Source organism: Hyperolius riggenbachi, chromosome 1 (assembly GCF_040937935.1).
Source record: "Hyperolius riggenbachi isolate aHypRig1 chromosome 1, aHypRig1.pri, whole genome shotgun sequence".
In the NCBI taxonomy this organism is placed as follows: Eukaryota; Metazoa; Chordata; class Amphibia; order Anura; family Hyperoliidae; genus Hyperolius; species Hyperolius riggenbachi.
Window position 1 is genome coordinate 125,180,528 of NC_090646.1, and position 12,250 is coordinate 125,192,777.

At 45.1% G+C, this 12,250-nt stretch overlaps 1 protein-coding gene across 7 annotated transcripts in view; it reads right to left on the minus strand.

Annotated features, from left to right (window-relative positions):
* The window catches only part of ATP8A1 (ATPase phospholipid transporting 8A1), a 354,609-nt gene that overhangs the window by 18,823 nt on the left and 323,536 nt on the right, over window positions 1–12,250 (minus strand). For all 7 annotated transcript variants that reach the window (XM_068278517.1, XM_068278515.1, XM_068278516.1 and 4 more), the window contains 2 exons: window positions 9,581–9,642; window positions 8,529–8,585 (listed from right to left, as the gene is read on the minus strand). In XM_068278517.1, the coding sequence (XP_068134618.1) occupies window positions 8,529–8,585; window positions 9,581–9,642 (119 nt within the window). The remainder of the gene's footprint in view (window positions 1–8,528; window positions 8,586–9,580; window positions 9,643–12,250) is intronic.

The following is a 12,250-nucleotide window of genomic DNA, read 5'->3' on the forward strand; positions in this document are numbered from 1 at the left end:
TGGAAAAGCAAGCCTAATGCATTGCAGTTGGCCGTTTCCTTCATTATACACCTGACAATTACAGCTAAGAAGACACAACCCGCTCCAATACTACAAAATGGAAAATAATAATAATCATAGCCATAACGTTGATTTTATGAATTTGTCACTTTTTCTTTGGAAAGGGCTTTAAAATTGTAGCGCCGTTTACCTCATCCGAAGCAGCCGTCTGTGGGCACTAAATTCTAAAACTCATATATTGCAATAAGCAAAGTAATAACGGTCATAAATCCAGAAAGCTGGGGAATAAAAAAAATGCTTTAAGAAGGAGTATGCAGTGAGTAAGGATCCCGGCTCTGTGCTGTATACATGAGGCATGGCACAATCCAGTAGGCTCAGCAGACTAATTGGAAATGTTAGACACGCAGTTTAACACATGGCTATGCATAATGTCAGGTTTCATTTCCAAATGCGGAGTAGACTCTATACGGTTTTACTAGCAAGCTGACAATTTCCTGACAATTCATAAACAATTAAGATAAATGGCCGCTGAAACAAGCCAAGATTACCACCGAAAGGTGAAAACTGCATTGATGTAAACCACCATTTATGAAATAATTTCCTTTTGTAGGTTATGGATTTTAACGTAACATGACATCTGTTGTAAGATTTATTCCATACTGCATATTTCTCCCTGTGAAGAAGCTTGTAGAGACCAGGATTGTGAATAGCTCTATGATCGCTTTTCACCTTTCAGTATTTCTATATTTCTAAAACTTGTGCCAAAGTTTACATGCTTGGGAAATGCCACATACAAAGCGATTGTTTGGTGGTGTGACTGAATAAAGCCTTGTATACATCTACGAGGCATGTTGCCCAGCAGGGATTGGTCCTCGATCCCTTGGGCGGAAGCGCAGGGTTGAGGCTGTACAAACAGTTCTGTTGGTATGTGGGGTGGGGAGGAGGAGGGGCTAATGGAGCAATGGACAAGAAGCAGTACTGAGGGGGCATGGAGAGCAGGGAGAACAATGCCCTCAGCCAGTGCTTGGCCAAGTCCATTCACCTGGCAGATCACTCACTGGCACTCTGAGGGGAATCGGAAGCCGCCGTACAGACATTACCCGAGTCAAGTTTAATCTAGCATGTGTATGTAGCTTAAAGGGAACCTGAAGAGAGTAAAGTTATTTAAAATAAACACATGACGTACCTGCAAATGCATATTACATAGTAACCTCTCCGTCAGTTCCTCTCAGAAGCTCACCATTTTCTTCTTATAGTGATCCCTTCCAGTTCTGACAATATTTTGTCAGAACTGAAATATACCAGTTGCTGTCAGTTATATATCAGCAGCTGTCAGTTACTACTGAATGTGCAAGGGTAATGTCCATGTTTCCCTATGGCTCAAGTGGGTGATCTTACCATTTAATAGTAGAGATGGGCCGAACGGTTCGCCGGCGAACGGTTCCAGGCGAACTTCGGTGGTTCGCATTCGCCTGGACCAGGCGACCTTTTGCGGAAGTTCGATTCGCCCCATAATGCACTATGAGGGTCAACTTTGACCCTCTACATCACAGTCAGCAGGCACATTATAGCCATTCAGGCTACACTAAGCCCTGGAGCCCCACCCCCACTTATATAAGGCAGGCTCCGGCGGCCATTACACTCACTCGTGTGCCTACTAGAGACAGACTAGGGACAGCTGCTGCAGACTTGTTCTCCTAGGGAAAGATTAGTTAGGCTCTTGGCTTGCTCCTGGCTGATTGTTATTGCTAAAATAGCACCCCTCAACAGCTCTTTTGAGAGCTAATGTTTTCCAGATGTGTTTTTTTGTGTGTGTTGCTCACTGACATTATACAGCCCTATCTGTTGCAGCTGGACCTTGGTAATTGTTATTACTGTGCCAGCCAGGCCCTGCCTAAATATCTATACTGGGACACCTACCTATGCCTACCTAACTACTGGGGCACCTACTTACCTATACGGGGACACCTACCTACCTATACTAGGGGACCTACCTATGCCTACCTACCTATACTGGGTCTCCTACCTATGCCTAGCTAACTACTGGGTCTCCTACCTATGTCTAGCTAACTACTGAGGCACCTACATATGCCTACCTACCTATACTGGGACTTCTACCTATGCCTACCTACCTATACTGGGACTCCTACCTATGCCTAGCTAACTACTGGGACACCTACCTATACTGGGACTCCTACCTATGCCTAGCTAACTACTGAGGCACCTACCTACCTATACTGGGACTCCTACCTATGCCTACCTACCTATACTGGGACTCCTACCTATGCCTACCTACCTATACTGGGTCTCCTACCTATGCCTAGCTAACTACCGAGGCACCTACCTATGCCTACCTACCTATACTGGGACTCCTACCTATGCCTCCCTACCTATACTGGGACTCCTACCTATGCCTACCTAACTACTGAGGCACCTACCTATGCCTACCTACCTATACTGGGTCTCCTACCTATGCCTAGCTAACTACTGGGTCTCCTACCTATGTCTAGCTAACTACTGAGGCACCTACATATGCCTACCTACCTATACTGGGACTCCTACCTATGCCTACCTACCTATACTGGGTCTCCTACCTATGCCTAGCTAACTACTGGGACACCTACCTATACTGGGACTCCTACCTATGCCTAGCTAACTACTGAGGCACCTACCTACCTATACTGGGACTCCTACCTATGCCTACCTACCTATACTGGGACTCCTACCTATGCCTACCTACCTATACTGGGTCTCCTACCTATGCCTAGCTAACTACCGAGGCACCTACCTATGCCTACCTACCTATACTGGGACTCCTACCTATGCCTCCCTACCTATACTGGGACTCCTACCTATGCCTACCTAACTACTGAGGCACCTACCTATGCCTACCTACCTATACTGGGACTCCTACCTATGCCTACCTACCTATACTGGGACTCCTACCTACATACCTATGCCTACCTACATACAAGAAGATAATAAGGTTGTTGCTTCATTGTGGACAGACCAAATTTGATTAGCTGGACAGTCACCGTTGTTCTATCATTGAGCTACCATAGCCCGGCGACCATATGGGCTTGAAAACTGCCACGGCCTGCACTCTGGCCATGGTGCGCACCAGTCCAGCACGGCCGTCACTACACAAACAGCTGTTTGAGGTGCGTTACACAGTGAGTTTGGTGTGTCAGTGTGAAGCAGTACTCTAATTACACTCCCTGATTGATGTATACACATGCAAGATGTTTTAAAGCACTTTAGGCCTCCAATTTAGCATGCAATGTGATTTCTGCCCTTAAAACGCTGCCTTGCGTCACATCCAGATTTTTCCCCGGGACTTTTGGCATGTATCCCACTCCGCCATGCCCCCCTCCAGGTGTCAGACCCCTTGAAACATCTTTTCCATCACTTTTGTGGCCAGCATAATTTTTTCTATTTTTCAAAGTTCGCATCCCCATTGAAGTCTATTGCGGTTCGCGAACTTTTCCGCGAACCGAACCTTCCGCGAAGGTTCGCGAACCGAAAATCGGAGGTTCCCGACATCTCTATTTAACAGTGTGCTGACCAGGAAGCGGTTATGGGGTAATGGCCATTTTCAAAATGGAGAACGGAGAATAGCATTGATCACAGTGGACAAATGGGACACAGGAGAGGAGAAAGATTGAGGAGTAGACTACACAGGAGGTAAGTATGACCTGTGTATGGTTATTTTGACTCTTTATTTGTAGTTCAGGTTCTCTTTAAGTGAACAGGCATACACATAGCCCTGTGATACAACTGGGGGTGGGGGCTGGTGGTTCAAACACTGTGAACCCGAGGTGAGAGTAATATGGAGGCTGCCATATTTATTTCCTTTTAAGCAATACCAGTTGCCTGGCAGCCATGCTGATCCCCTGCCTCTAACCCTTTTAGCCATAGGCCCTGAAAGAGCATTCTGCAGATCAGGCGTTTCTGACAATATTGTCAGAACTGACAAGATTAGCTGCATGCTTGTTTCTGGTGTAATTCAGACACTCCGGCAGCCAAATAGATCAGTAGGGCTGCCAGGCAATAAATATGGCAGTCTCCATATCACTCTTACCTCAGGTTCACTTTAAGTCTAAAGTTATAGTCTTATACACCGATTACCCCAAACCTTAAAGGGATACTGTAGGGGGTCGGGGGAAAAGGAGTTGAACTTACCCGGGGCTTCTAATGGTCCCCCGCAGACATCCTGTGCCCGCACAGCAGCTCACCGATACTCCGGCCCCGAATCCGGTTCACTTCTGGAATTTCAGACTTTAAAGTCTGAAAACCACTGCGCCTGCATTGCCGTGTCCTCACTCCCGCTGATGTCACCAGGAGCGTACTGCGCAGGCCCAGTATGGTGTGTGCCTGTGCCGTACTCTCCTGGTGACATCAGCAGGAGCGAGGACACCTGATCTGCCTGTAGTACTTTTAGCTATAGACCCTGAACAAGCATGCACGTCAGATGCTTTGACTAAAGTTTGGCTAGATTAGCTGCATGATTGTTTATTGCATATGATTCAGACACTACTGCAGCCAAATAGATCAGCAGGAAGATTTTCTTTTACAATATTTGTCAGGGGCGTAACAATATACCCTACAAGGGATGCAGCCGCAGGGGGGCCCTGCCCTGAGAGACTGACTGCTTTCTTGCACAATTGTTCTTATGACTGCATCTGTTCAGCCACTGATAAAGAATCATACAAAGTTTTGCAGACAAAGATTTGTAGACCGTCCCTATTCAGTGTTAAGCAGGGTCTTGTGTACAGCACTCTTCCGCTGGCGGGAGAGGGCCCCATACAATTTTCTCAGGGGGGCCCCGTGATTTCTAGTTACGCCCCTGATAATTGTCCTTTTTATAAAGAAGTTTTCAAGTGGCTGAGTGCAGGCATTAAGAAAAGGATTGTCATCAATTTTACGTATAGGATTAAATAAAAATTATACTAAAAGAAATACATACTGTATATAGTACCATCATCCAGAGCCGGGACAAGGTCCTCCAGCACCCAAGGCTGAGACACCAAAATGCGCCCCTCCATCCCTCCTACCCCAGCCGTCACACACTGATTGCTATTATACTAAGAGGCGCCCCAGGGCCCCCAACACCTTAATCTCTAGTCACCTGGCTGCAGTCACTGCCATGTATCCCCTTTTCTTATTTCTCTCTGCTTAACCTCCTGGGCGATAATCCCGAGCTGAGCTCGGGGTATGTCGCGCAGGAGGATTTCTCAGGCCCTGGTGGGCCGATTTGCATAATTTTGTTTTTGTTACACGCAGCTAGCACTTTGCTAGCTGCGTCTAACTTCCGATTGCCGCCTCTCACCGCCGCTACCCGCCGTGCCGCGCAGCCCCCCCAGACCCCTTGCGCAGCCTGGCCAATCAGTGCCAGGCAGCGCTGAGGGGTGGATCGGGACTCCCTCTGACGTCACGACGTCCATGAGGTCGGTGACGTCATCCCGCCACCTCGCCATGGAGACCGGGGAAGCCCAGCAGGAAATCCCGTTCTCAACTTGGGCTCGTTACATGATAGCTAGCGAGCCCTGGGCTCGCTACATGATAGCCGCTGCACAGCTCCTGCACAGCGGCTATCATGTAGCGAGCCCAGGGCTCGCTACATGATTTAAAAAATATTTTTTTTTTAAAAAAAGTGCTGCGCACCCTCCTGGGCGATGTAATTGTATCGCCTAGAGGGTTAAAACACAATGGGGGAATGATTGCTGAGTGAGTTGTGGGCCCCCTCCTACACTGCGCCCTGAGGCTGTAGCCTCTCTCGCCTCGGCCCGGCACTGCCATCATCTTCTACTGTTAAACAGTTAAATAACACATACGATGTACGCTGTTTACATTTACAACGCAAGAAATACACCATTAATTAACATGTGTAGGGTGCTGCTCCTATAAGCATACTTATTCTGCTTTGACTGGAGTTCAATAAAATTTCATGTGAGAATGTGTTCGATGAAAATCAATAATTCCTTTCTCAGCTACTGGCTGAAAACTTGGAACTATTTGTGACTGTCTCCCATTCCAGATGAGTGAGCGCACAGCGTGCAACGTGTGCTTGTGCAGCAATGAGTCTTCTCCATTTCACTGCAGAATGCTAAGAACTACTGATACATCCCGGCGGATTAGCTGAAACATGGGAAAATGCTGACCTGCTCCTGCCCAATTAACACTGCAGACCCCGCTACAAGCCGTACATCATATGGCTAATGTGATCTGATTATACATGGTCTTGTTTTGGCCATGGGATAAGTGGGCTTTCAACAAGCCTCAGATATTTGGATCAACAGTCAGCAAACCTCAGGAACAGCAAACTAGTTCACCAGCCAGGCCAGTGGAGCTCCTGCTAATAGATTTTCTTTAATAATGGATAGGGCAGTAAGGGCTAACAGCCCAGTAGGGTGTTAAAGGGATTTTGGAGTGAAAAACGTATGATATAATGATTTGCATGTGTAGTACAGCTAAGAAATAAAACATTAGTAGCAAAGATATGAGTCTCATTTTGTTTCCAGTACAGGAAGAGTTAAGAAACTTCAGTTACCTTTGCAAAAGAGCTCCTCTGAGCTCTCTGACCCAACTTAGGTCGGCTACAGTGCTGTTTTCTGAAGCACTTATCTCAACCTGTCTCTCGCTGTTTTTTGTTTATGGTTTTACTGCCAGGAAGTTCAAATGGTCATTAGCCTGCTCTGTTTCATTATTTAAAAAACAGAGTGTAGTTTGTAAACGGCAAATATTAGAGAATGGTGCAATGTTATAGAAAAAAGCTATATACAGGAAAAGGAAAAAAAATGACTTTTCTTTGCCACTAATGTTCTCCATACTTATCCATACTACAAATACAATTCATTAGATCATACGTTTTTTTTTTTTTCACACGTCAGTGTCACTTTAACTATGGTTTTGACCCCCACTGGAAACACTTACTGCCTGGTGATGCTCAAGGTGTGAATTTTATGGTGCCTATGTTTAAAGAAGGCAAATGGTTAATAGAAAGAAATAGATCATTCTTTCTTCAGAGTTAAGGTTATTTTCAGTTCTCCAAATTTATAAAATGTGCCAATCTTTGCAAAGTATCAGCTGATAGCCAGTTTACAGATCAGCAAAGCATTCACTATAAACGAGGAGAACACCATAGGCTTCAATGAAAAATGCTTATTTGCTTCAAACACCCTGGTGGCTAGATTTGTGTTGTGTCCTAGTGGCAATGTGGAGTGGTGAATAGTTATAATCAGAACCAGTTTATTTGCCAAGTATGACTGGGTTGTACCTAAGAATTGATTTTGGTACAAATAGGGAACATACTGGACAAAGTAGGAAGTAGACAATACTTAATGACAGCAAGGTGTCAGAATAAGCAGACCATCACAGCAGGAAACAGTGCAACAATAACAGAACTTCTGGATAAAACCCCAGAATACAATAAGGGGGATGATCATGGGAAGGGGGGGGGGGGGCATGGCGCGAGTTCAAAAGTCTGACAGCGGAGGGACCACCCGGCGAGAGAGTGTGGGGTCCATAGAATGGAGAACCGCAGAGTGGAGAATAGTAAAGTCCCTATAATTCTAGGGAAAACAAAAGTCTGCTTTCTTGAAACAAAGTATTTGCAATAATTCAGGTTGGAGTGAGCTCCGAGATGTCTCCCAGTGCATCACTGCTGAAATATGCAAATTACCCATTGTTGTCCCTGTAAGCTAGCCACACCTCCAGATCCACTGGAATGCAAAGATGTGTCAGTTCGTTAATATTACAGAGCCATCACTACATTACAGCAGATCTAGAGGTGTGGCTAGCTTACAGGGACAACAATCGGTAATTTGCATATATTCAGCAGTGATGAACTTGGAGACATCTCGGAGCTCACTCTAACCTGAATTATCGCAAATACTTTCTGTTTTAAGAAAGCAAACTTTTGTTTTTTATAGCATTTTAGTAAGGTGGCTTTTTGTTTTTTTGTAGCCCCTTACACACTCCTAGGAGTTCTGGTTCACCATGTGCTTGCTGGGTAATCTGTATCTACAATTCTAGGGAACCCACGCTCTAACTATTCACTGCTCCAGATCGCCACCAGGAAACTGTGAAAATTCGGCAAATGGTGTTTAAAAGCAAAAGACCATTTTCCACTGAAGCCTATGCTGTTCTTGATTCTAGGGAACCCATGCTCTAACTATTCACCACTATTTTCAATAGAAAAGAAGAAAGTTTTAAAAATAAATTGTATAACAGGCATTTTTCAAACATCTCCTACTTGGCAGTAGACAGCTGTCACATGATTTGGCCACAAAATTTAAACCAAATCATACATACCAGACACAACCAGCAAATACAGCTAAACATAGCTCAAGTGGGAAAGACAGAAAAAAACTTTGTTTTGTTTTTCTTTTTCTGTGCAAAACTGTATGCTCGAAATGAAGACTTTGGTGCTGTTCTCTGCATTTCTCCTGTTGTAAGTCCAAATAGACTAATACTTTGTACTGAAAATCTAATGAATTGGTTTCCTGTAGTCATATTGTTTTCCTTACCACGGTCCAGTGAGATGTCTCTAATCCTGCTTTCAAACAGACGGTTATGACCACAAACTACGGGGAGAAAAACATTGATTAGAGTTAATTATTGGATCCAAAATCTAAGCACACAATGCATCCCACAAGTCAGTTCTGGTAATTCTCTAATGCCTAGTTTCTCAACGTGTGGTACGCATGCCCCAGGGGGTACTTCTGATGGTTCCAGGGGGTACTCAGGCTTGACAAAGAATAACAAATTTACAGTTTTAGAAAATGATAAATCTTGTTTAAACAACACCAAATTAATATTTTAGCTAATTAAAAGCAATAGTAAATGCTTGGAAATTGTTTAGAACCAATTATTATTGGGTTGACAGGCCCGTAGGAGTAGAATTGACCAATGTTTTCCTACTGGCCCGTAGGAAAACATTGGTCAATTCTACTTGTCCAATGGTTTGCTGCTGCCAGCCAATACAACATCCTTTACAATGGAACAGTGCACAGGTTCATTTCTAGCAGCTAAATCTCAGCAGCATTAAAGGTGGCCCTACATCTATCGCATTGGCAGCCGATCGACCATCCGATTCGATAATTATCGAATTGGATATCTGTGCCAAGTGCATGCCTGATCAATGATGCAACCAATTTCGGGCCAAGCATGTCGATCAGACATTATGCATGAGGTCGGGTCGTCTTGGTCGATTGGGTGCACAGAGGTAACTATGAGAGATATTAAAACGACCAACAAACACGATGAAACCCCCGGCACTGCCCCCCCAATTTCAAATGTGCCCCCTGGTACACTATATTTTACCTGTCCGTGTCAGCCACTGGCTCTGTCCATACACACGTCCCACGTGGTTGACGGCATGCATGTGGGCGTATGTGAATTCACACCGGCCCTGCCCCGGCACCACCAAACCCCCCAACACACCCATATTACTCTGGCAACCACCTGGGGCACGTGGGGGGTTTGGTGGTGGGGGGCAGCCATTAGATCTCTCTCTCTAAACAGATTTTATAGTATATGTGGAGTCCAATATTCATTTCTTTTCTTGTTTTAAACTTACAGTGTAAACAATATTCCCAAGAAGAAGGTAATCTGATGTCCTTCCATTTGCAAACACAGTATCTGCATAAGAAAAAAAACAGGGGTGAAATCTCCAAATATGATGGTAATATTAGGCAGGAGCATGCATGCATTTAGTAAAGAATTCTGTACAGCAAATGAATGTGATTTAGTTACACGATATCTCCAGAAGCAATGTATTGAGTCAACTAAAACATGAGGGGGGGGGGGGGGGGGGAAATAAGTAGTACAAATATAATAAATAAGCAATGACAACTGTAAATGACAAACTACAGAAATAAGAAAATAGGTGTTTTGTGAGCTTAAAATCGAGATACAGCAGATTTTACTGGGTGATGGTTAAGAATGCTGAACTCTACTTCCAGGTTGTAACATTTTAACCCCTTAAAACATTTTGATACTCAGTGGCAATACAATTCTGGATGTTTTGTATTGCAAATTACGGTATATTCCATACTATATGCATATACTATATGTATGCGCAGAAGGCCACTACTGACGCAACTGAGCCTATTATCGGGGCTGATCACGGCTGAACGACAGACCGCAGGACGACGGCAAGGGACTCAGACATGCTTATAGGGCTGAAGGAAACCCCAGGTAAGTATTGATTCTTCATATTAACTCATCTCTGGTTTACCTTAAAACTCAAAGAAATGCATGGAAATGCACAACTCACAAACCAATTCATGAGTTTTTATTCATGCATTTTAACCACCCTGGGAGGCTGCGGGAGGGTTTTTTTTTAATAAAAAAAAAACTATTTCATGCAGCCAACTGAAAGTTGGCTGCATGAAAGCCCACTAGAGGGCGCTCCGGAGGCGTTCTTCCGATCGCCTCCGGCGCCCAGAATAAACAAGGAAGGCCGCAATGAGCGGCCTTCCTTGTTTTGCTTCCCTCGTCGCCATAGCGACGAGCGGAGTGACGTCATGGACGTCAGCCGACGTCCTGACGTCAGCCGCCTCCGATCCAGCCCTTAGCGCTGGCCGGAACTTTTTGTTCCGGCTACGCTGGGCTCAGGCGGCTGGGGGGACCCTCTTTCGCCGCTGCTCGCGGCGGATCGCCGCAGAGCGGCGGCATTCAGGCAGCACACGCGGCTGGCAAAGTGCCGGCTGCGTGTGCTGCTTTTTACTTGAGCCAAATCGGCCCAGCAGGGCCTGAGCGGCAGGCTCCGGCGGTACTGGACGAGCTGAGCTCGTCCAGACCGCTCAGCTGGTTAATGCATTTCAATCAGGGCTGTGGAGTCGGTACAAAAATCCTCCGACTCCTCAGGTTAGAATTCCACCGACTCAGACTCCGACTCCTCTAATTTGCGTATTACAATCTTGTTGATTGAAAGTATGTAACATGAAATGCATCTCTTAACTGCCAACTCTTAGGAATTTTAAAAGACAAATGAAGTGAGAGGGATATGGAGGCTGCCATATTTATTCCCTTTTAAACAATACCAGCTACCTGGCTATCCAGCTGATCTTCTGCCTCTAATAATTTTAGTCATAGACTTAGGCCTCGTTCACATCATACACGCTTCTGTGCGCATTTGGAAGCGCGTAGGACGTGGTAACATGCAAGAACGGCAGAAGGGTATAGCTCTTCTGCCGTTCACATCAAACGCGCTGTGCAGCAGTACGATGCGCTATGATGCGCTTTTGTACTGCTGCAGGCATTCTGCCCGCAAGCGCAGAGCTGACCCATTCACGGTCAATGTCACTTGTTACTATGGTATATTAATTATCCTATATCACAGATGTAATTGTATATGGGTAGGTTCATTTAGAGCAGGGATGTCCAAACTTTTTAGGCCAAGGGCCATATCACAATTTTTGAGAGTGCTAGAGGGCCAACTAGCGAAATTAAACAATTTTTGCTCATTACTGTTCGGAACACTACAGGTGAAACTCAAAAAATTAGAATATCTGTATGTCTGACATTATGACAAATAAAACATTCCCACGGTAAATAACCCATATACCGTGTGCAATTAGCACAGTGACAGCTGCTAATCAGTGGCCGTTACTGCTGCTGGCCCCTGCACAGCAGCTACGGCCCGCATGGAATTCATAACTGTACAGACCTTTGGGGGCCACCAGAAGTGGCTCGGCGGGCCCTATTTGGTTGGACTTTGGACATGCCTGGTTTTAGAGTGACAAACTGAAGTCAACCTTACCAGCCTTATTTCCTGATTTTTCTTATTATTTTAAACTATGATACAGAGGCTTGACTGTACTGCTAATGGATTATAGCACATTTATTATCCATCACAGAGATGTGGAGTTGGCCAGACACAGGTGGGAACAGAAGAAAAATGTATTTGTGGTGCAGCAGGCTGGCAGGAGGCTACTTCAGAAAGTACACTGCAGCAGTATTTAGACTGCGGACTGATCCACAGCCAAAACATTGGCTTCAGGGCTGGCTTCCTCCATGCCAAATATGAATCAGCTGCTTCAACTTAAACTACCAGAACGCAACACTTAAAAACACTCGGTAATAGGAGGTTCCTGCGATTTATGTGGCTTAGGCAAATAAATTATACACGTTTAAACATCACATTTGTAACTATGCGGTCACACTCGCTAGGGTTGGCATCAAGTGGCCTTTTGCTAGTTTTCATGTGCTGCAGAAACAATTCTCAATCTAAACACACAGACAG